General features: G+C 46.9%; 1 protein-coding gene across 1 annotated transcript in view; it reads left to right on the plus strand.

The window, feature by feature from the left end:
* KIF5C (kinesin family member 5C) overlaps nt 1-24368 on the plus strand; it is a 151252-nt gene that overhangs the window by 44142 nt on the left and 82742 nt on the right. The window contains exons 2-4 of the mRNA XM_036254866.1: nt 7095-7185; nt 15058-15131; nt 22103-22207. Coding sequence (XP_036110759.1) covers nt 7095-7185; nt 15058-15131; nt 22103-22207 — 270 coding nt within the window. The remainder of the gene's footprint in view (nt 1-7094; nt 7186-15057; nt 15132-22102; nt 22208-24368) is intronic.

A 24368-nucleotide genomic window follows, 5' to 3' on the forward strand; every position in this document is an offset into this window, starting at 1 on the left:
CCATTTTGGGAAATAGTTTGTCAGTTTCTCAAAAAGTTAAACATAGAATTAGAATATAACCCCAAAATTCCACTTCTAGATATATGCCCAAGAGAAATGAAAACATATATTCACATTGAAAACTTTTATATGACTGTAGCATTCATAATAGCCAAAAAGTGGAAAAAACCTAAATATCCACCAGTTGATGAATGGATTCATAAAATGTGGTAAATGTGAACAATGGAATGTTACTCAGTCATAAAACGGAATGAAGTATTGATTAATGATACAACATGGATGATCTTTGAAAACTTGCTGAGTGAAAGAAGCCAGTCACAAAAAGCTACATGTTATATAATTCAATTTGTATGAAATATCTAGAACAGGCAAACCTATAAAGACAGAAAGCAGATTAGTAGTTGCCTAGGGCTGGGGGAATTGGGAGGTTGGGGAGTCACTGCTCACGGGTACAGAGTTTCTTTTTGGGGTGGTGAAGATGCTCTGGAATTTGTGGTGATGGTTGTACAACCTTGTGAATATTCTGACAACCATTGAATTGTACACTTTTATTAAAAGGGTGAATTTTATTGTCTGTGAATTATATTTAATAAACAAAACAAAACTTCTGGCAGGATATTTGTGTTGATAAAAAATGAGTATCAACACTAACCAAAGGACTTCTGCTTTTTTATTTAATGTTTTGGAAACTTTCTGTGAGGTTGTTACCAAAAAGCTCTTCATGGTCTCTGAGTTTATCTTATTTAATTTCTTCTTGTGCAAACAAATAAATTGCTTCACTGATGTCTTAACCTTGGACATCCTTGGAGTCCTTCAAGCCAAGACAAATCCATACAACTTTTAGGAAGGAAACACATCTGTCTTTCTCTTTCTCTCTCAGATGAAAGAAATGTGGACGTTGAATACTTAGTTACCCGAGTGAAATACTTAGTTACCACAGTTGTGATGTGGATGTATACCAGGTCTTGGCGCTGGTGTGTCTTGTTCCGGAGGACAATTCTCGGTCTAATGCTTCAGGAAGGCAGATTGCAAATTAACATAAGGACACAGCTTTCTAACAATTAAAGGTTGTTGAGTTTTTGTTTCTTTTTTATTCCTCACCTGAGGATATTTTTCCATTTATCATCAGATAGAGTGGGAGGGAGGGCAAGAGAGAGACAGAAACATCGATGTGATAGAGCCACATTGACTGGTTGCCTCCCACACGACCCGACCAGGGCCGGGGACGAACCAACTGCAACCAAGGTACGTGCCCTTGACTGGAATCAGCCCTGCGACTCACTGATCTGCGGGCTGACGGTCTAACCACCGAGCCAAACTGGCCAGGGCATCGTTGAGTTTTGAGTAGGTTCACCATCACCTGTCAGGCCACAGAGGTAGGAGCTGGGCGTTGAGAGAAAGTTGGTCTGGCTGACTCTAAGTTCATATTAACTCTAGGAGGCTGGGATTCTGATTCTCCAGCTGCATTACTCCAGTTCTCATAGCAGTGACTTTTTGTTCATTGAACTAATCAGTTTGGAAATCATTAGAATTGATTGGGAGGAAAAAAAAGGACCAGAGGCTTCTGCTTGTTGTTTCCTTGATGTTCAGAGAGAGCAACTGACTCGACAGCCAGAACTTCTGGAACACCAGAAAAGGTAGGCAGGAGGTCGGGAATCGGGGCACAGACCTGCTGTCTACCTAACTGTCTGGGTGACTTTGTGCAAACCATGTACCCTCTTCAGATCTCGCTTGTCCATTTGTAAAACATAAGGTTGGTTTGGGATGGCCCTGAAGGACCTTTGACTCTGAAACATTCTAGAACTTTTAATAACTTCAACATATCTTCAACTTTCCATAGCAAGTCTTGTATCCCTCTTTTCCTGGCCTCTGGTCAGCTTTTGCCTGTTTTTAATTCCGTCTTGTGCAAGGAAGGCTTGCCATGTGCATGCCCACCATGTTTCTCGCCCTCCTGGTCCTTCTTCACTGATCTTCATTCAGCCTTTCTTTCATCATTGGTTTCATGTCAGTTCTGCCCTCATCATGGTTAACACTGTCCTGACTGCTGGGTAGGCTAGTGCAGTATCTCTCTTTTGTTACCTCATCAGTCACTGCTTCAATCTTTTCTTAGTCTTAGCATCTGCTGTTTTGTATGTCTCCTACTTTGCCAATAAATCATAAGCTACTTAGGAAAACAGCACAGTTTAAAGAAAGAACACTTGAAACCAGGGCCTTCAAGTTATTTCCCCAAAGTAATAGAGCTGCTAATGTGACAGAGTAACTGTGAAAATTAAACGAGATAAAGAACAAAAGGGTTTGGGCCCACAGTGGCTGGTGACGGTGTCAGGGGACGGTTGGTGGTCAGCGTCGCCGAGGGACCTTTACCCCGTGCTTTCAGGAACGAAGTCCCGCAAATACCTGGGCCGGAGGGTTAGTGATCGTTCTCAGGGATCAGTTCCTCTTCCTAATACTCCGAAGTGTCTAAAGATGATTCCACAGGGTGGGTTTAAATCTTGCTGTGGAAATCGAAGTCTCTTTTTTTCTGTTTCTTTCTTTCTTAATAAAGATAGAAGAAAAGTCACTTAAATCATTGGCCACCTTTGGCCGCAACCTTTGGTTGGTCTTAGAGATTGTTATTAGATTACTTCTTGATGATAATTACTTTCAGTTTCCTTAACATCCCTCCTGGTGCCCGTCTTCTGAACCTTTTAGTGCGTCTTCTGCTTTCCTCTGTCTCCAGAGTGGTATTCCTTCCTGGCTGGGGAGCCGTCGTTGGATAACAGGTCAGATGTATTAATAGACAAGCCATACAGTTCACAGACAGTTTGCTCTCAACAACCTGATAGGAATTCTGGTGCTTTGATTTGTTTTTTTAATTTTAACTATAAAAATGTAAGAGTCATCTGCTGTCACGTTTTGTTTGTGGGTAGTAATTTAGTCGCTCCGCTCCCATGCGGTCAGCACTGTTCCACACGAGGCTTCCCTGCAAAGCTGGTCACTGCACTTCAGCTGTGATGTGTGTGGAGTCTGTGCCTGCCGAGTTCCTTCATAAATTAGCAGGTTTGCCTACATGTAATCAGGTCTTGGGATTTATGTGGCTTGTCTTCGCTGGTCAAAGGCTTTAATTGTAGTGGTTCGTTTGATTGGTTGGGAATAGGTCACATACTAATTGCTATGGAGCAAACCAAGTGGGGTAATGCGATGGAGAGTGATGCGGGGTGGGGTGGGGTGCTCTAGGCAGGATCACAGAGGCCTGCAGAAGAAAAAGAAAAGAAGAGAAAGTGGCATTGACATCTGAAGGATGGTAAAGAGCAGCCAAGTGAAGAGCAGTGGTGAGAATTCCGAGGGAGGGAATAGTTCAGAGCAGGGTCTCTGAACCGAGGAAGAGGCATGGTCCAGGCAGGTCCAGGGGGCTCCCCTGTCGTGAGGTGGAGGAACATGCAGGGAGCTGAGGGGGACGAGGGTCTAATATAATAGGAGCCACTGGTTTACAAAAAAATTTGTTCTAAATATATTTTTATTGACTTTTATTTATTTTATCCTCACCTGAGGACCTTTTTTTTTTTTTGCATTTGTCTTCAGACAGAGCGGGAGGGAGAGAGGGAGAAAGAGAGAGAGAGAGAAACATCAATGTGAGAGAGACACACCGACTGGTTGCCACCCACACAACCCCAACAGGGGCCGGGGACAAACCGCAACCAAGGTACGTGCCCTTAGTGGGAACTGAATCCAGTTCTCTCTGGTCCGTGGGCTGACGCTCTAACCGCTGAACCAAACCAGCCAGGGCTTTATTGACTTTTAGAGAGAAAGGAAGGGAGAGGGAGAGAGGGAGAGATGGAAACATTGATGAGAGAGAACATCGATTGGCTGCCTCTTGCACGCCCCCACTGGGGATTGAGCCCACAACTGGGGCATGTGTCCTGACCGGGAATCGAACCTGCCACCTCTTGTACATGGAACAATGCTCAACCACTGAGCCAGACCTGCTGGGCAAAAAGCTCATTCTGACCACTCAGTGGAAATTGGATTGTTAGGAGCAAGAAAGGAGCAGTAAGACCAGTGAGGAGGCTACAGCCATTGTCCAGATGAGAAACCACGGTGGCTTGGACGAAGGGTGTATGGTATAGATGGTGAGGTGTGCTAGAATTTGGGATATATTTTAGATATAGGATCTATGGAACATACCAAATGATTTTCATCTGAGTAACTGGGTCAGGGATGGTGTAGTTCTTACTCAGATATGGAGGGCTTGCTGGTTGTTTTAAAGTTTGAGATGGCTAACAGAGGTCCAAGTGAAAAATGTCCGGCAGGCAACGAGTGCGTGAATCTGGAGCTTAGATGAATATAAGGGCTGAAATGTTCATTGAAATCATGTGAGGGCCAAGAGTGTAGACGGAGAGGAGACTGAGGTCTGGGTGCAGGACACATCATGAGTTAGAAGTGTGGAGGAGACACCAACAAAGGCTGTGGTAGGGAGTAGCCAGAGAGGTCGGAGAGAACCCTGTGCTGCAGAGGAGGCCGGAAGGGCGAGTGTCTTGTCATTCGGTGTCCAGAGTTGGCACCCAGGGCTCGTTTTCAGATGTAATTTCAAAGTTGATTCCGTAGCTATAAACGTAGTGATAACCAGAGCGAGGGAGCCGAACACCTGCCCGCAGCAGCCCTCAGCCACAGTGCCTCAGACGTGGCGTCTCATGGGCCAGGGTGTGTGAGACTTGACACCATTAGCAAAGCAGCAAAGAGGAATCGGTGGTGGTGGTGGTTGTTTAGTGGCAGTTGTACATGCAGCGGGCACAGCTGGGCCACGAATCAGTTCTTTGAAAATAATCGTTCTCCAAATTCTAATTCCAAGATTTTAAGGTTCCTCTAAAATAAAAACATGGAGCCAACTTGGTGCATGCACGAAAGGACAATAAAAATGCTCCTATTTTTAACTACTTCATGTGCTAATCCTGGCAAGATAAGTCTCATAACAAACCATTTTCTAAATTTTATCTTTTCTTGAAGGCAGCTTTTGTCAGGAGTTAATTTCAGCTGATGGAAGATTGTTGTATTATCTGTTTGTCACGTGGTAATGACATTTAAATGAGTAGAGATGTCTTACCTTCTACCTCTCTCAAAGTGAAAGTATAATACATGCCAATAAACATTTTAAATCTAAGGGTAATATTAGGGAGTCCTATCTTTTTGTGCCATATACTGTAGTGTAATAGGTCGTTTTCCCTGCTGTATTAAGTGTGTTTTCTCCAAAACCTAAAGCAAGGTCATGCTGTAAACAAGATGGTTTATTTGCTGATTCTAATCAAGTTTGGAGAAATAGTGGATTTCTTTTAAATTAAGCAAAGCCGTATTTTCTTTCCAGAAGGTTCAATGGATGACAAATACTTAGGCAAACTGTGTGAATGCTTTATTTTCACCTTCTACCCTGCTGACATTTCGCTGAATTTTACAAATAGATAAGCTAATACGCGTGTAGTGGGCTGATTGTTGGCAATAGATCGTGGTGAGGAATAGTCTCTTGGTTATTCAACCGAATACTGGGTTCGTTAATTGAATGAGACTCGCTGGGAACAAAATACCAGAAAATGATCCCTTTCCATAATTTTAACAGAATAACTCCTGCTGCTTTGTATATAAACAAAATTTTATGGTACCTTGAAATTCTCCATTTTATTTTCTCCAGTTTGAAATAAGTTACCTCAAAGTGGAGGTCGCTTTTTTACCTGGTTGGCTCAACCCGCTTTTAAGGCTACAGCTCAGGCACAGCACCTGGAGCACAGTCCTCGCCTGCCCTGCTCACATGCGTGAGAGGCTGAGCCGTCTGACAGCTGGGTGCTTACTCCGTGTGCCGGCTGCAGGCTGTAACTAGCCTTGTCCCTGGGTCCCTCATGAGCAGTTAATTTTTTTGAGGTGTCACACTGTCCTTGGGTGGTGTCTAGTGTCGGAGGCACGGGTGGGGGTGAGGCACAGGAGGTGAAGCACAGAGGGGGAACATCCCAGATAAGGGTGGCTCTGGGCGCTCATCTTTTCTCCCTTGTCTTCTCCTGCCCTCCCCTCTCCCACTTGGGGACAATAAAGGTGAAGGGCTGCCTGGGTGGATCTGGCTGTGGGCAGCATCGGGGTTCTCCCAGGCAGAGGCCAGTCTGTCTCACCGCCCCTTCCCGAGTGCCTGCTCTGGAATGTCCCCTAGAACCTCCTCTAGAGGGCTGGGCGGCAGGGCTCGGGCAGTGCCATGCGGTGCTGCTCCCTCCCTTCTCCCAGCGGCCTCCTTGAATCCTACACGTCCAGAGTCAACCCAAATCCCAAGACCCTACACCTGGGAGGTCACCCGATTAACCATAAGGAAGGGCTTCTTTTGTCGCCGAAGCCTTGACCCAGTTAAGGCACCACTTACGATGTGAAGAAAACACTAGAATTCTTTGGGACACAAAGCAATAATATCTTGCTCAGAAGAGCAGCTTCTTAGATCTGGTCACGTCACCTTCCTATTGAGTAAAAGCCAAGTATGTCACCTTGGCTCGCAGTGCCCGGCATGCACCGGCCCCTCCCGTTCCTTGAGCACACCAGGCCCTCCTGTCTGCTCCGCCTTCTGTCTGGAATGTTCTTCCACAGCGCTTCACGTGGCACCGACTTTCTGATCCTGTCTGTGGCCTCTGCCATCCTCTGTCCCGTGCTCAGGCACAGTGCCCTCTCCTGTCTGCTTTCCTGGTTATTAGGTACCTGCCACACTTGACTGAGCGCTTCACACGGGCAGGCTGTTTTCTGGGCAGCCTCAGCCTAGCTCCTGGCCCCGAGGAAGCTCTCAGTGAACCCGTAGTAGTTCCAGTGAGTGAATGACACGTCAGCCTACTTTTCATCAGGAAAAGTATTTCAAGTAAAAAACAAAACAAAACACCACGCTTTTCTTTCTTCTGTCAGATTCTTGATATATAACACATATAAACATAAGGTATGTATGGTTCAGGCTGTAAAAGTTCCCTCGTCTTGCTGAAAAACTACCTTAAAGAATAGGATCGGCGAGTTAGTGCCTGTTTTCTATATTAATATTAGTGCTTTTTATTCCTAAACTTTTAATGTGTTTTCTTTGCCCCTTTTTTCTTTTTCTTTTGTCTTTTTAGCAAGGGAAGCCATATGTCTTCGACAGAGTGCTGCCTCCCAGCACGACCCAGGAGCAGGTTTACAGTGCGTGTGCAAAGCAGATCGTCAAAGGTAAGCGCTGTTTCTTTATTTCCTCCTGGGCCTTTCAGAGTAATTGAAAACATTAAGTGATATTTGCAGCTTAAGAATCAATGTGCTTTGACTGTGAGCAGAGGCCTGCTAATTGGAAACACTGGATCACGGCTCGAGGCCTGGCCCTGATTTGCAGGGATGTCGTGCCAGTTGTTCAGCCCCTCTGTACTGCCTTTCCAAGGAGACTTTTTATTTCTTTTGCCATCTTTTTGGCAGAGCTGTTTTATCATCCAGAAGCTTCGAAGCAGGTAAGCTATGATCACACTTTTCCTGTAATAGTTTTAAAATGCCGTTGCAGGTATAGGAACTTTTTTTTCCTTTTAAGAAGAAAAATATAGCCCTGGCCATTTTGGCTCAGCGGTTAGAGCATCGGCCTGTGGTCCTGAGAGACCCGGGTTCGGTTCCCGCTAAGGGCACGTACCTCGGTTGCAGTTCGTCCCTGGCCCTGGTTGGTCGTGTGGGTGGCAGCCACTTGATGTGTCTCTTTCACGTCGATGTTTCTCTCTCTCTCTCTTCCTCTCTCTCCCTCCCACTCTGTCTGAACAAAAAATGGAAAAATGTCCTCGGGTGAGGATAAAAAAAAAAAAAAAGAAAAATATATATTCCTGATGCTCTGATTGTATATTTTTGGTTGATTTATTTTGTGCGTCTGTCTCTTAAGAAAGAAGCCTTAAATGTGGAAAATTCTTGAGCATCAAGGAATTGTCTACAGCATCATAAAATCACATTACCTCGCTGGCTTTGGAGCTGTTTATGCTACTCAGCATTCCTCAATGATACTTTCATCCAACCCACTTCCAGCCACCCCGCGCAGATCCCAGCGTTTGTTCCTTCAGATAGGTAGCCTGAAGCCTAAATCCGTGTCTTGGATATCTGTCCTTGTCTCTGAGACTGGCCTTGGCCCCAATGATTTGTGTCACAATAGCAGCAGGGAGATGAAGCAATTTACCAGCCGCCCTCCTTCGCCCTCCAAGTCAGGGGCAGGCGGGAGCTTGCCTTGCGGAGCTCGCCATCTGCCCGGAGCTGAGGGGCATCTCCTGCTCCTTGGCTTTTCATCATGAAATCCTTGCTTTCACATTGGAATGCTTTGGCAACTGTGCTTTCAAATGTCTTGATACTGCCACCTTTATAGGTAGCTCTGAATTTAAAGAGCAAAAAATAAAAACACAATTTGAAAAACACCTTGTCATGTTAGACCTACTTATTTTTAGAAGCTGAGATGACTAACGTAACACTTTGAAATTCATGAAAATCAGCCCTGGGTACATCTGTTAGATTAATTCTGACCCTGGATACCTGCGTGGGAGCCTGTCAGTATGTAATGTTCCCTGCTGAGGTATATGGTTATTCATGTTCTTGTTGCAGACATCAACTAATTTTGAAGGTCTTCACAGCAAGTTTGTTATAGAAAACTAAAAGGAAAAAATATGCCTGAATTTGAGCTGTTTTTGAGTTAATAATATGGGCCTGTAACGAGTGGTAATTTTTGTCTACTCTTCAGCTTCTCTTTTCATCTAAACATGTTTTTTCTCTCTTTGGAGCATGTAGTTCTAGTTGGCTCCTAGTCAGTCCTCCTTCCTCTCGGTTATCAGAGTGGTTCATATTTTTATTAAAGTGAGTTTAATCACAGAGCCAGAATCACCTTTTTCTCTCCTCCTTCATTATCAGAACCAAATAGCATTGACCACATGCTGTACTATGCATGAGGGCCATCTAAATACACCCCACCCTTCTAAGTGGACATTAGAATTAGAGATGGAGAAACTCCATTTAAAAGAAATCCTGTGATTAACAAACAATAATAATAATCGTTGAGTCTTTATTTACTAGAGAAGTTTGTGTCCCTTTCAGTGTTTGGATTTTCCTACAGTATGAAGGGTTAGAAACAGGTTGTCCTTGGGGAGCCCCCATGAAGATGTGACCTAACTACAGGTAATTTGAGACCCAGTATATGGACAGCCACAAAGAAAACATATTTAGAATAAAATTAGGCTCTGGTATGATATAATAAACACATTTTTAAGGTACCTTAAATATTACATGAACATAGTCATTTTGTAACAATAACAAGTACCTTAGTCTCCCTTGAAAGGAAATTAAGAAGAGGAAGACCTGATTTAATTTTTTTTAATATCCTCTGGGGCTAGTGGGAGCGGAAGTGGCCATATATTTCTGCACCAGTGAGGTCAAACATAGATAATAGGAAAGAACTCCTTGGGATAGATACCAGGTACAACTGAGACATCTCTTGCCACGACAAGCCCTGTTTTAAGTCAGGAATGGGAGGTGGTGCTGTGGGGGGCCTCTTTTCTAGGGGCCAAGAATGGAATCAGATGACTCATGAAGTCACCATAGTCTCCATGATCCAATAAGGTGGTGGGCTGGTGAGCTGTCTTTTCAACTCTAAACCCTTAATGCTTTTGAGATCAGGAAAACTCCTTTTCACTGGCACCTTTATTTTCTCTCGGTTTTTTCATTCCCTTCAACTTCGCTGGTTTTTGTTTTAAAGGTTTAAACATTTGACTGTAGAGTCCTGGCATCTCCCACACTCTCATCTTTGTCTGGTGTGTGTTTTTCAAAATGTTGTCTGAGAGAATACGTGGAATTCTCCTCCATTTCTTCCTGAAGAGGCTGTAGGGTTGGTGACAACCAGCATGCTAAATGGGGAGGTTCCTGTAGACACCGAGGAATTGGAAACCATGGTTACTAGATGCCCTTGTTGAAGTAGAATAACTGCATCCCAGATACAAAAGTCACTCTGGGCCTTTACCTTCCACATTAACTAGGTACTAGAGAAGGTGGTTCTCTTGTTTTCCAGATCTAATTTCTATGAACTTCATTTATTTGGTTGTTTCTTCCATTCATTCCTTATGCAGGTGCATTAAGTATTTACTATGTGGTATAAGCACTGCTAAGGTCTGGAGTCACCAAGATATATAAGACTCTGCAAGAATTTTTGAGTATAAGCAAACAGACAGATGCATCCATAATTATACACGTGGTTATTAGAAGGTGTGTGTGTGTGTGCAAAATGCTTTGGGAGCACAGAAGAAAGTCACTGGATACTGATTTTGGTGGGTGTGGAAGGGAATTGGAGAATTAAGGAAGGCTTCTTGGAAAGGTTGGGTCTCAAGGACTGGAGAACAGCTGTGAAGCAGAAGGAATTGCAAAAGCAGGAAGACACGTTATATGGTGTGTGGGCAACTTAGAGTGGAACAGGGTGCGTGGGGCATGAGACTTAACAAGTGAGGTTGGATCAGAGTTTGGTGGCAACTGATGGGCTTTATCCTATAGACAATGAAGACCCATTGAAGAATATGATCTATTTTATCATTATGTTATATTATGTGACTTAAGGAGAAATATATTTACTTCTCTACTATTATCTATTAGGCACCTTCTATGCACTTTACATATGTTATTGTACTTTTTAAATTTTAAATCCTCACCCCAGGATATTTTTCCATTTGTCTTTAGATAGAGTGGGAGGGAGGGAGGGGGAGAGAGAGAGAGAGACAGAGAGAGAAACATCGATGTGAGAGAGACACATTGATTGGTTGCCTCCCGCAGGACCCTAACCGGGGCCGGAGACCAAACTGAAACTGGAGGTACGTGTGTGCCCTTGACCGGAATCAAACCTGAGACTCTTAACCCGCTGGCAGTCAGTCCGCAGGCCGACACTCCAACCGCTGAGCCAAATCAGCCAGGGCCATATGTTATTGTGCTTTAAATCTTAACAGCTGTGTGGGGCGTGAACATTGCTTTTCTCATTGTACCAAAGAGGAATTGAGGTGAAGCAATTCATCCAGGTCAGTTAGGGGGAGTGAGGCTGGGATTGGAGCCTGTGTTTATCTGACTGACTTGGATTTTTCTGCATTGTCTTCCTCCCACGTTTCTGATGGGCCTATATGGGCATTTAATATTATATTTATTGATTGATTTAGAGAGAGAGAGAGAGAAACAATGATTTGTTCCACTTATCTATGCATTCACTGGTTAATTCTTGTGTGTGCTCTCACCTGGGATCGAACCCACAGCCTTGGTGTATCTGGATGATGCTCTAACCAGCTGAAGTACCCGGCCAGGGCCAGTGAGCATTTAATAACAGTTACTTTATGAGCTGTTCCTTTCTGTCAGCCACATGGACGTTAAGCGAGCTCCGCAGTAAGACGGGGCAGGAATGGGGTGGGAGGAGGAAAGAGGAGAGGGAGGCGAGGTTGCAGTCCTGGAGCCTCAGGGTGGCCCTGGCTGTCTGCCAATAATGAGATGCAGTTCAGTTCTGCAGGTGCCGCAGGCCCCCCGGTGAGCACCTGGCGGCCCTCCAGGCTGGCTGGTTAGCCCAGCATTCGGATTGGCCCTGGTGTTTGGCAGGGCTGCCTCTGCATTCTCCCCATATGGCCTTCTTGTGTCCTTTGGTTAACTGGCGAGAGCCTTAGGTTTCCAAGCCAGGGGTGACTGGTCAGCCACTGCTGCAGAGACCCTGGTGCTGGCAGGCTGTTCCCCGAAAGCCGCTGGAAGGTCACAGCAGCCTCCTCAGCAACAGTGACGTGTGCGCATGATTATGTTCTCCCCGAATTCTCACCTGACAATCGAAGGGACTCTTCTGCTCCAGCAAGACCTGGGACAGAAAACTTGGCTTCGGAAGCTGCAGCACGAGGCACAAAGTATTTTCATGTATCCCACTCCCTCCGGCCTCCTCCGGGAGAGAAGGCCCTTCCCGCCCGCGGTGGAACCCCGGGGCTCCGCTGGGCGCTCGATGGGCGGCTGCCGCGTGCGGGGTGCTGCCGACGGGTGCGCCGTGATCACAGGCGCCAGACGCCGTGGCAAGGAGGTTCTGCCTGGCTGAGCGGGTCCCGGCGCTGCGGCTGGCACACAGAAATGTCCTTTTGTACGGCAGAGACCGAAGCATGCCTTCCTGGGGCCCGGGAACTGTCACTTGGCATGACGGAAGTGCCTTTCTGGGACCGTCCCCGCGAGCGGGCTGGGGCGCCGTGTGCTGGGTGTGGCCCTGAGCACAGTCCTGCTCGCTCTTCCTTCCCTGGGGCGGTTCGGTTCGGTGGGCTCCGCCCGCCGCCCCCTGTGCCCCAGCCGTCTGTCCCCAGAAGCACTGGCTGTGCTGCACCAACCCCGCCCGCCTCCTCTCCGCCAGTCACCCGAAAACAATACCCCCCCAAAACAACTGGAATTTGGGAGAAAATAGAGAACACTGGGTTCAGAGAGCTTTTTCTTTTCTTTTTAAATTACCTTCTAATTCAGGATTGAACTGATACAGGGCCACCATCAGCTCCGTTCAACCTTGAACCCTGGGGATAGTTTCTTCAACACTGAGTGAATTGTGACGTGCTTGTAAAGACTTCAAAGGCCAAGTGCAGTTTGTTCTAATGGGGTTTTGTCTGTTCTCTTTTTCCTAAAAAAATGGAAGTAATTGTGCTCAGTGTTGAAATAGCAGCGTCAGCAACCAGGGATTCTCTAAGTAGATAGTCCCACCTGCTCCTCAGCTCCTCCTCCACAAGTTCATGTTTGCGTCCCAGCCCTTAACCCGCTGGCGGTCAGTGAGCGGCCACTAACTAGGAGTCAGTAGGACCGTGCGTTCCGCTGAGGGTGAGGCTGGGTTCGGAGACGGACTGGCCTGGCGCTCCAGGGAGGTCTTGTAGCGTTTGGCAGAGGAAGAAGCCCCAGCGAGTTTTCTCTGTCCGCAGGGCTTCGGCTCTGAGCTGGGTTTTCTCTAGGGTGTGGCATGTAGCTCCGAGCCACCTCCTGTGCACATGAGCCCTTGTAGGGTGGCCAGTGGCCCGTGACAAGGAGCAGAGGGAGCCGGACCCTTGGCCTTGGCTTCCTTAGCTCTGTTCTGCCGGGGCTAGTGGGTCCCAGAGTTCTTCCTGCACAGGGCTTAGGTAAGGAAGCCCTTTCGGTTTGGGGGGAAGTTTAATTTCTAGTAAATAGGAGCTTTAGTGCTGTGATTGTGGCTAGAATTCCAATTGGCTGGAGTTGTTTGTCCCATGAATGTAGAATTTTAAAAGTGCAACCAAAGGGGCACACTCTCCCTCCCAGGAGCTTGCCTGCGCCTTTCCCGTTGTCCTCTCGTCCCCCACAGATGTGCATCTCCTAAACTCTAAGGGACCCCGTGAGATGTGTAACCAGGGGAGCAATGGGCACTGGCAGCTCATCCCAGCTGACCCTGAACCTGTCTCCAAGGCCCCAGGGAGCTGACGCAGCCCTGCATAGGTTCATTTCTTCCCCGGAATGTTTCTAGAGAGCATGCCTAGTCTCTCCTGTTGCCTCTTCCGTCCTAGGCCCTTCCTGTTCCACTGTCCCCAGCTTTAATAAATGCACTCTCAAGAAAAAGCACAACCAGAGGCCGGGAACCTCTTTCCGTGGGTCCCTCAAAGCATATTGCATTCGTAGGCGTGTAGAGGCTTTTCACTCTGGCTACTGTTTTCAGGCCTGAGGAATCTTTTCTCCGAGAAAGTTGGCATTTTTGTGAAAACCGAATCTTGAACCTTCAACCTTTACATGTTCTTCAAGTGTTTGCTTCATCCGTTACCAGGGAAACCATTACCAGAAGTCTGATATGTGTGAACACTCTCTCAATATAGCTTGACGCAAACTCTTGAGGGCTGCTAGGATCTAAAAAATCCTGCCACTTAATTTTTCTTTTTTAGCTTCCTAAAGGAAAATCCTGCTTTCTTTTCTGATCTCAGTTCAGACTTCAGTAACCCCAGATCAATAAAATGTATATTAAAACTTTTTTAGGAAATCTAATGAAAACTTACTGACATCATACAATTTAGAGAGACCCACCAACCAACCAACCAAACTAACCAACCTGATCTGGGCCTGAAATAGATGAGCTGATTGCCTGGCTTGCTTTCTTGTTTTTATATGTCCACGGCCCTGAAAGAGGACAGCCCAGTGTGGGGCTCTCCCTGCCTGACCGGCCTTCCAGGAACGAGGACTTCCTCCCCTCATGTAGAGAGAGTGGTCAAGGGTATTAATTATGCACCATTCCCCTTTCGATGAGGTTTTTGTGGCTGAAGGAGGGTGGAGGGAAATAAGCACACAGTCTACTTTAGTCACCTTTGCTGCTTTGAAAGAATCCCCACAGATAATCTTCAGCGAAAAGCACCCCCATCAGCCCCTCCCCGTCCCCATGGCAGCCGGCAGCTCTGTGCGGGGTGTGCCCAGTGTGCTCGCTGTGCATTAAAGAAATCCCGGTGCTGGTGGGTCCAGGCTCTCTCGAGCAGTCACTAAAAACAGAGGCACTGACTTTGAGTCAAAGCCCTGGTAGTTTCTGGGCTGATTGGTGGCTCAGTTTACAGACGGGGCCCTGCCCCCAGCTCTGGACTAGCACCCTCTGAAGGGGCTCTGGTTCCGCCTTCGCGAGAAACCTCCCCAAGGAGCTCTCCTGGGCTGGGGTTGAACCAACCCAAATCAGATCTTCAGGAAAGAAACTCTATTCTGCACCTCACTCCAGAGACGTTGGGCACAGATAGTATTTCCCCCACTAACTGATCCCCAGAGATCTACTTAGAGAAGAAAACTCCAGGATCTTTCTACGAGAAGAAAAGTACTATTCTGCTCGATGTCTGTTCGAATTTCGACGTTCCAGGGAGACTGTGTTTCTGCCTCCCTCTACTAATCTGTGCTGTAGGGTGTGGGTCCATTTGTCTCCTCTGTGGAGCAGTGGAGGTCCTCATTTCTACTTTCATCTCACAATTTTACTTGAAGCGCAAATGGAGTTAAAATAGCAATTGTGTGAAAAATGAGATGGGCCATTTGGAAAATGTAATTTAAAACTGTGCATACAATCAAAGTAATGGGTTAATGTTATTTTACTTCTCTTGCTTGCAGACGTCCTCGAAGGTTATAATGGGACGATTTTTGCGTATGGACAGACATCATCAGGAAAGACGCACACCATGGAGGTAAGATTTCCGCGTGCTGCGATGTTGTGCTCCGAGACCCAACGGAAGGCGCTTCCTGCGAAGCTAGAGGCGCATGTGGCTTCTTACTGGGCCACAGAGAAGCTTATGTTTGGCCAATTTATTGTATCTTTGAGAAGTTTTAAAGTAGCAGTGAGTAATAAAATCTTAGGAATTTGGTATTTAAAAAATCCTTTGTTGATAGCTCTGTCAAAATAATAATACATTTTATTTAAAATTAATCATCAAAAAGCTAAACAGTGGTGTGATTATCTTTATGGGCTGGAGCCCAATCGAACAGAAATCTGTTATGAAAATCATTTACCCTAAGGAAGGCCTCTGGGGAGGTGTACACACACACACACACACACACACACACACACACACACGGTCAGAGATGAAAGAAGTTGGCTTGTGGACCAGATTCAGTCCACAGACATGTTTCTGTTTAGCCTGCACAGAGTTTATTTATTTATTTTTAATTAAATTTCAGGAAGTGTTTAAAATGAGATGATTTCACACAATTCTAAGTGTCCAAATTTGGGTGAAAATTGTGAAGACATAGCAACACTGGGTACAATTTCACTATAATATTAAGGGTAAGCTTCACTAAAGCAGGGATGATCGTCATTGTCTTATTCACCTTTTCATTCACATGTCTGGCTGCCGCCTAGGAGGGGCTTGATAAAGTACCTGTTAAATATACCCTGTTAAATATACCTGTTAAAATATACCCTGTCGCCCTGGCCGGTTTGGCTCAGCGGTTAGAGTGTCGGCCCGCGGTCCAAAGAGACCCGGGTTCGGTTCCCACTAAGGGCACGTACCTCGGTTGCAGTTTGTCCCTGGCCCTGGTTGGTGGTGCGGGTGACAGCCACTCGATGTGTTTCTTTCACATCGATGTTTCTCTCTCTCTCTGTTCCTCTCTCTCCCTCCCACTCTGCCTGAACAAAAAATGAAAAATGTCCTCGGGTGAAGATAAACACACACACACACACACACACACACACACACCCCATGGTGGCCCTGGTCGACCACGTGAATGGACGCGCCTCTCCAGGCTACTCCAGCCCACTCCACGTACACCACTGCTCCACGGCTCTCTTCAGCATCCTTCCTCATTAACTACACACCTGGGCACTGGAGGGTGTGACCCCGGCTCAGGTGTTGGCTACTGAGCTTTGTGGCCCTAGGCTGTCTTTCGGACAAGGACATTTGCAGACAGATTGTCCCCTTCACCTCTTCCTTCCCTGCTTTCCACCATGGGCTCCTGGAAGGCCTTCGGGGCCAGATCCTTCTTCAGACGGCTGGGCCCACCCGACAGGTGAGGAGAGGGGGAAGCGTGGTTATTATAAGAAGCTGCACAGAGGAAGTTTGGGGGAATTCAGTTTCTAAGCAGCAGGGTAAAATGAATCCTTAATCCTTCAAGCTTAGGTTTTTCATTTATGGTGCCCTCCTGGGAACACCACTGAGACGGCGGCTGCAGAATCAGTTTAGCTTATGAATCATTCCTATTGAAGGGGAGATTTCAAAGGCACGAAGCTGAAATCCTCAGGGCCCGGATGCTCCGCTCACACCGATTTCAAGTGTGGGCTGGGACTCCGGGGATCTCATTTCTGCTGTGTTGACTCACTTTCACCATTTTGCTGGAGACAAAGTGGTTCAGAAACGGCACAGATGAAAGGAAGCACCAGGTTTGTTTGTCTCCTCTTCCAGACAGCAGGACTGCCCCGGCCACCGAGCCTCCTTGGCCCCTCTCCCTCCGCTGCGCCTCACATGCCTCAGCAGCACAGCGTGGCACACAGGCCCAGGCGTCCCCCGCTCCGGTGCCAGCCCCTTGCCTCTTACTGGGCTGCAGACCCTTTCCCTTCCAGGTGTGAGAGTCGTGGTCCTGCGTTTTCTAAGCCCACCCACTCCAGTAGCCGGGGACTGAACCTTCATAGGGCATAGGGCATAGGAAAGAGAGAGGGCATCTCACGAGGGTATCAGTCAGTCTCTAGGTGTTTGGAAAATTATTAAATAATATACAAAATGATGCAAAATCTTAGGGAATGGTTATAAGAGTGACCTTTTCAGCTTTGGGATTAGTTCATTTTTGGAAAGTGTAAAGTGTTTGCTAAATGTCAGATATTTAAATTGTAAGCCATCGAAGGAGAGACCTGACTGAAGAGTAAAATCTGGATTTGTGTTTATGCGTGGGGACAACAGGTGGGTGTGCAGTGGTGGCAAAGAGGTATGTCAGCAATTTGCAACTAAAATTGGAGGCATTTCATAAATGAGAGCATCTTCAGCCCTCGGTGTTTCACGGTGTAAACCCCATAATGGCTGTGGCAGTTTGGGGGACCCAGAGGGACTCGTGGGGACCCAAGCGGGACCTGGATTCTATGCAGAGCACTCTCACAGTGCACAAACCCTGCAGCCTCTTCCTCGTCAGTTTTAAAGGTCGATTGCAGCCATTTGCTTTTCTTTGTGTTGACTTTTGAAGATCGCATACTTATGCCTCCAGTGGGAAGGGGGGGTGGATGGGAGGCCTTTCCTAGTGCCCCCCACCCCCGCCCAATTTTTAATCTGGTTATTTCAATGGGGTGATTATAGATTGGAGAAAAGGTAGGGGATATTTTAGAGGAAAACAGAGGAAAGGAGGAGCCCCAAGCTAATGTCATAGAGACTGTAGGAGACCAAGAAATCCAGGACCCTGAAATGCAATTAAATTTAAAAAACCCTGCGGGGTTTGCACCGTCTGAAAGGCGGAATTTTATGTATTCGGAATTGCACATTGTGATCGTTCAAAGGCTTTTGGAAGGGGATGTTAACTCCCTGAATGGACAGAGCTGTCACATTTTAAAGCTGTTTTTCATTTTAATCCCCCCATTTTTGCTCTGACATCCAGTGGTGATTCCATCACCTTCTATTGAGGGGAACAAACAGATAAGCCTGCACAAAATTGGAAAGATTAGCTTTTGAAGATGGAGCATTTCAGGCGGATTTCCAGTAAAAATATGAAACCCTTGACAGTGCTGGTGCTGAGCTGGTCGTGCACAGGGCCCAGCTCACACAGCCCGGAGCCGGGGCCCCATGCGGGGGAAGGCCTGCCGGGGTGCGGGCGGGCTGGGGAGAGGGGCTTGCCTTTTGTTCAGCCTGAGATGCGGGAAAGGGCTTCTCTTGGCCCCATGCCGACTTCGTGGCCTTGTTCAGCGCTCTGACAGAAATAGATGGAGACACCCTGTGATTTTCTGTCGGCCCAAAGGGACACCTGGAGGCCGTTGCACGGGTACAGGCTGCCCTGCTGCTGAGTGGAGCCTGCCCGGTGGTGTTGAGTGAGTCGGTGTGAGCGCCCCGGTGCTCGTGTGAGCCGCCCAGCTGCCTGCTTTCCCATCTGAGGGGTTGCAGGAAACTGTCCTCCGTGGGAGGTTGAGGAGGCAACTGGGGCGGACAAAGGGAGTGTTGTTTCGTGGCCGAAGGCCGGGGCCTGGTTCTCCTTTCACACTTGCTCCAAGAAGCCATACTTAGTAGTGGGGAACGTTTTTGAAGAGGGTTATATAGGATTCAAATATTAAAGCAATTTTTTTTTTTTTTTTTTTGCTCTGTGGGAGAGACAAGATGATGAAGTGGTACATTTCTTTGCTACTCAAGTCTACCCCTGATCCTCCAGCCAACTAAACTTGTCACTGTTCTCCAAATGGACACCGTTCTTTCTCGGTTCCTGTCCCTTTGTTATGTTTCTCCTTCTCATCTTCTCTGCCTGCACCCTCTCGGCCCAGCCCTAATGTTGCTCAGCCCTCAGGAGTCGGTGCTGTCAAGGGAGCCACCCTATCTCCCCATCTGGAAGGGACTTTCTGTTCTGTGGATAGCTCTCTGCTTCTTGACCGCCTTTCACTGTCCGAGGTTAATATTTGTTGTATGTGTGTGTACATGTGTATTTCATTTGCAAGGCAATCCGCCTAGGAGCAGTGAAGATCTTAATGGAACACCTCTGTCTCATACACACACACATACCATCACCCACACCACACTTATCAACGCGTGCACACACCACTCACACCCAGACTGCATATACACACACCATATACCACACACCACACATACGCACTATACACACACACCACACATACGCACTATACACACACACCACACATACGCACTATACACACACACCACACATACGCACTATACACACACACCACACATACGCACTATACACACACACCACACATACGCACTATACACACATACCACATACACACCACACACTCAACACTTCCCAAATCAAACCCCCGTTCCCCTCCCCACACACAGATTGTTTGAGCAGGCTCAGCTTACTGAGCATAAGGGCCCTCACCACTCTTGGGCTTATGCACTAGATCAAGTACCCCAAGCACCCCAGCCCCAAACTTGTAATAGGTTGGGGATCACTTCTGTCTCCAAATGAACATGTGTTCCCTCTCATGTGATGTTGGGGTGGAGGCTTCAGAGAAACAAAATAGGGAGTGTCCCAGACTTACCCCGGTTCTGCCTTGGTTCTTCCCTGACAAAGGCAAGCAAAGGGATGTCAATACTTGTATTAGCCAGGAATCAATTTGAAGATAAATCTGTTGAATGGGGAAGCAGATTCAAGTCAATTATAAATGATATTTGGATTATCAATCATCTTCTTGGGTTGTAGACTACCGAGGAGAAGCTCAAGGATAATGATGAATTATTAAAGAACTCTGGAGGGAGTGTGTGTGTGTGGGGGGGGGGGGGGACACTTTCTTGACAGTCTGAGTCAGAGTGGCCGGTGGTGTTACAGCATTTGACTGGACAGAGACCTGTGTTTTCACTGCAGGCATCATTTTTTCCAGCAGTTTCCACAGTCCTGAGCAAGTGAGGTCCAATATTTGACTTGTTACATGTCTGTGATGGCCTCTGCAAATCAAGGTGTCCAGCATTGGAGCCTCTCAGTCTCTGTCACTTGGTGCTTTTTCATAAGATACATAGTAATGGTGTGGAGTAGAAATATGTTTCAGACTTCAGGTCAAATAGACTCCCAACAGCTGCTTCATGCGAACCTGCTGTGAACTGAGTAATAGAATGCTAACATTTATTGTCACTGAGCACGTTATATATACTTTTGAATTTAAATCCCACAATAGTTCTATGAGTAGATACTATACTAAGTACCGTCAGCGGTGGGGGGAGGCGCCTGTGCCTGGTCATCCCTGCCGTTAGGGAGAATACGCTCAGACTGAAGGCAGTCTAAGCACCTCCAGTGATGGGCATCCTCGGCAGATCAGGGCGTTCCAGGGAGTGCCCGGTTCCCGGTGAGAGCTCTGCCGAGACCAGAGCCAGTGCCGGGGTCACGTGCCTCTTTGCTTTCGGTGACTCAGAGGTCGGCCTGAAAGTGAGCCTGCCAGAGAGGCACTGTGTGGTGACCCGCTGAAGGAAAAGGAGGAGCTGACTGAGAAACAAAGCAGATCTTCCAGGTATCGGGCAGATTTGGAACACGGACATGAGTCAACACTGCGAAGGTTGTGGGGCTTCCCTGCAAAACTCAAGCGCACCCTGGGGTTTGTGCTTGTCATCTAGGTCCATTTGTTCTTAGAGTTTCACAACTTTCGAAAGATCTGGAAAAGGTCTCTGGGACTGTAGTTGCCAGTGATCACTTGAGAGCAGGCTGTGCACTGATGGCCTGAGGAACATGTAAGAGAACGCAGGCGTTCATTTGAGTGTGGACATAAAAATCTCTCTGGGCCACAGCTGGGTGGCTCAGTGTGTGGGTTCAATTCCTGGTCAGGGCACTTACTTAGGATGCTGGGTCAATGCCCAGTTGAGGTGTGAACGGGGGGCAGCTGGTCAATGTTTCTTTCTCACATAGATGTTTTCTTCTCTTTCTTTCTCTCTCAAATCAATAAAAATATCCTAGGCTGATGATTAAAAATCAATCAGTCAACCAATGAAACTCTCTGGGAGTTGTTTACCCACGTCCATGCTAAGTCTGTTGCTTTATTTTTATTTTTTTCTTTATTGATGTTAGAGAGAGGAAGGGAGAGGGAGAGAGAGATATAAACATCCATGAGAGAGAACATTCATTGGCCGCCTCCTGCATGCCCCCCACTGGGGATCGGGCCCACAACCTGGGCATGTGCCCTGACTGGGAATCGAACCGGCGACCTCTTGGTGCATGGGTCGACGCTCAACCACTGAGCCACACCAGCTGGGCAAGGCTGTTGCTTTAAATACTTAAGACTGTTCTTTAGGAGTTGCTTTCAGATCTGGATCTTTAAAATGAATTTAGTGCTAGTCCACATAGCAGAAAGATCCATCTGTTCCTCTACCCCTTAGGTGAAATGAGTAGAATTATTAAAAAAGGGTTAAAAAGGATAAGAGAATATTTTACATTTGGATTTAAGTATTAGAAACAGCCAAACATTACTTGGAACAATTCCGGCTGGGAATTACAGATTTAAAAAATAAATTGATAAAACGGATTTTCTTCATTGGCTTGTGAAGTGATAACGAGGGCATTCCCTGACGAGGTTCTTAGGAATTTTTGCGCAATGATGACATTAATGAAACTATCCCTATCAGACTCAGATAATAGGTTCTGGTCAGGTTGTAAAACTGCAGATACAAAACCCGAATTTCATATGTTATCATCACCCATATATTCTCAGCCTTCTCCGTCCTTCTCTTCCTCCTTCCTACCCACGGACTCACGTGCACACTGATCTGAGTGGCAGCAGGAAGGGGCACTGTGGGGCTTCACAGCCTCACAGAATAAGCTCTTCCCTGCTGGGAGATAAGACTCCGCGTGCAGCCGTTCGGCCAACTTTGGTCTGTTGGCATGTCAGGTAGGTCTGCAAGGAAGCAGACAGTCTGTCCAAGTGTCCCTGTCCCGTTCCACAGAGTTCTGGTTAAGAAGCCCAGCTGCGGTGTCTTCCCTGTCTCGTGTTTCCCAGCACTCTTTAGCACCCGTGTTTGTGTTTTTCACCCCCCAGGGGAAGCTGCATGACCCTCAACTCATGGGGATCATCCCCAGGATCGCACACGACATCTTCGACCACATCTATTCCATGGATGAAAACCTAGAATTTCACATCAAGGTAAGTGTCAGTGATTGAGACTCAAGAAGCAGGGCCCCAAATTATGTTTTCTAGCTTTCCTCTTATTTTGTACACATGAAAAAGTTGATCTTATCTAACTGAAATGACGCTCCTTTGGGACGCAGAGCCGTATTTTTATTTAATGGTTGAGGTAATGCTTAGCTATCTGGACAGCGTGTTGAGATATCGAGATAAGGTAAATGCCCTCTTTTGGATGGAGTCACCTTGATGGCTGTCCGACTTCTGCCCTTTTCCCTGTGGATTTCTGTAGATAGGACTGGAATGGGTCTACAAAGTGTGTTCCGTGGAACACAGTCCCTCGTGTTACTGATAGGTGGCTTACCAGGGGAGATATGTGGCTAAATAAGCTGGAAACACGCTTTGTCGCACAACGTTAAACTTATGTGCTATTGCGTAATGTGATTCTGCAAAGGGGACATGGAGGGTATTGCATTTCCCAGCTTGACTGGACATATTTTTCCTCCCTTGGAGTATGACAGACTAGTGTTTTGAGGAGCATTCTGTGATAAATATTGGGGAAGGGAATTCTCTTCCTCCTTGTTTTGTGTGAGTGTGTGTGTGTGTGTTTGTGTGCGTGAGAGAGAGACCCAGACCTATGTTTTTGCTTAAATTCATAATGTTTGATATTTGGGTATATTCATTGGAACTTCTTTGTTTGCAAATGACTGAAAGCTACTTGTTTCAGCAAACAGAGGAAGTTGTTCTTAGAGGATCTGATAGCAGGCTTGGGGGAGAGGGGTAATGGACAACATAACCTGCCTTTTCTTTTTAACTTAAACAATTTGAGTTATAATTCATATACCATAAAATTCACCCCTTTAAAGTATACAATTTGATGGTTTTTAGTGTCTTCCCAAAATTGTGTAACCATGATCACTATCTAATTCCGGAACATTTTCATCACCCCCAAAAGAAACTCCATACCCATCACAGTCCCTGTGTTTCTGCCTTCTTGCTCTCTTTTTCTCTTTCTTTTCCTTCCTTCCTTCCTTCCTTCCTTCCTTCCTTCCTTCCTTCCTTCCTTCCTTCCTTCCTTCCTTCCTTCCTTCCTTCCTTCCTTCCTTCCTTCCTCCCTCCCTCCCTCCCTCCCTCCCTCCCTTCCTCCCTTCTCTCTCTCTCTCTCCCCTGGTGGTGGGAGGTGGGAGGTGCATCAGGCAGCTCCTGGTCCACACTGCCTTCTTGCAAATTCCCAGTACCCTGGAAGCAGGCTCCCTGGCCCAGCCTGCAGTAGGTGATCCCCCAGCTCCGATGAGCTGTGTCCAGGATGCCGGTGGCTGACTGGCCCCGACCCTGGTGACTGGGACAGGGTAGACAGGGAGTGGGGAGGATAAAGGGCAGCTCTAAGAGATGTGGAGCCGAGCAGGTCAGTCAAGAGGCTGATCATCCTTGAAGGCTGGAACCTTAGTCCACTGGGCCCAGCATTTCAGAGGTGAGGAAAGGGAGGCTCGAAGGTCCAGATCCAGATGCCCCGCGTTACATCGAATCGTCGGCAGAGTCGAGATTAAGCTCTTGATTTGACCAGCCCCACATGTAGTACCTCTTTCATTATATTAAACGTCTACCCTTCTTATTTCTGCTAAGTACCTCTCCTAAATTATATAAAAACAAGGCGATCACTTCGCCCAGTTACGAACTGCTGCCGGCAGATCTCTTCCCTTGCAGTCCCTTTGTCGCCTAAAGCAGCTTCTTGCCGGCCTCTGTACCTGAGCACACGAAGCTTGTTGCTTTGATGGGATCAAGATTCAGGAGCTTAGGGCAGCTGTAATGCTGTTTGCATTTGAATACCTCAGACTGCTTTAGGGTTCTTACAGGATAATCCTGGAATAAGATGTTAAACCAATTACTGCCCTCAGAATGGGTCTCCTATTAGAATCTTGTTAAGATAAAAATAGCCCTGGCATGAAGTGGGAGGAGAGGAGAACCAACAGGAAAGTCTCTAGGGCTGAATTCTACTGCCCAGGTTCCCGTTCTGCGTCTGTAGGCATGCTTACTTATTTCACAAATAATATTCGTTAAGTGGGCAGGTTAGCTATTGACTACTGCGCATTTTGAACTGAGCAGTGACAGGCCTAATCAAGAAAAAGAGGCTTGATTAAGGCAATATCGAAAACTGGTTCCTTAAAGCAGGTCCCACAGTGGT

Source organism: Molossus molossus, unplaced genomic scaffold (assembly GCF_014108415.1).
Source record: "Molossus molossus isolate mMolMol1 unplaced genomic scaffold, mMolMol1.p scaffold_m16_p_11, whole genome shotgun sequence".
NCBI classification, from domain to species: Eukaryota; Metazoa; Chordata; class Mammalia; order Chiroptera; family Molossidae; genus Molossus; species Molossus molossus.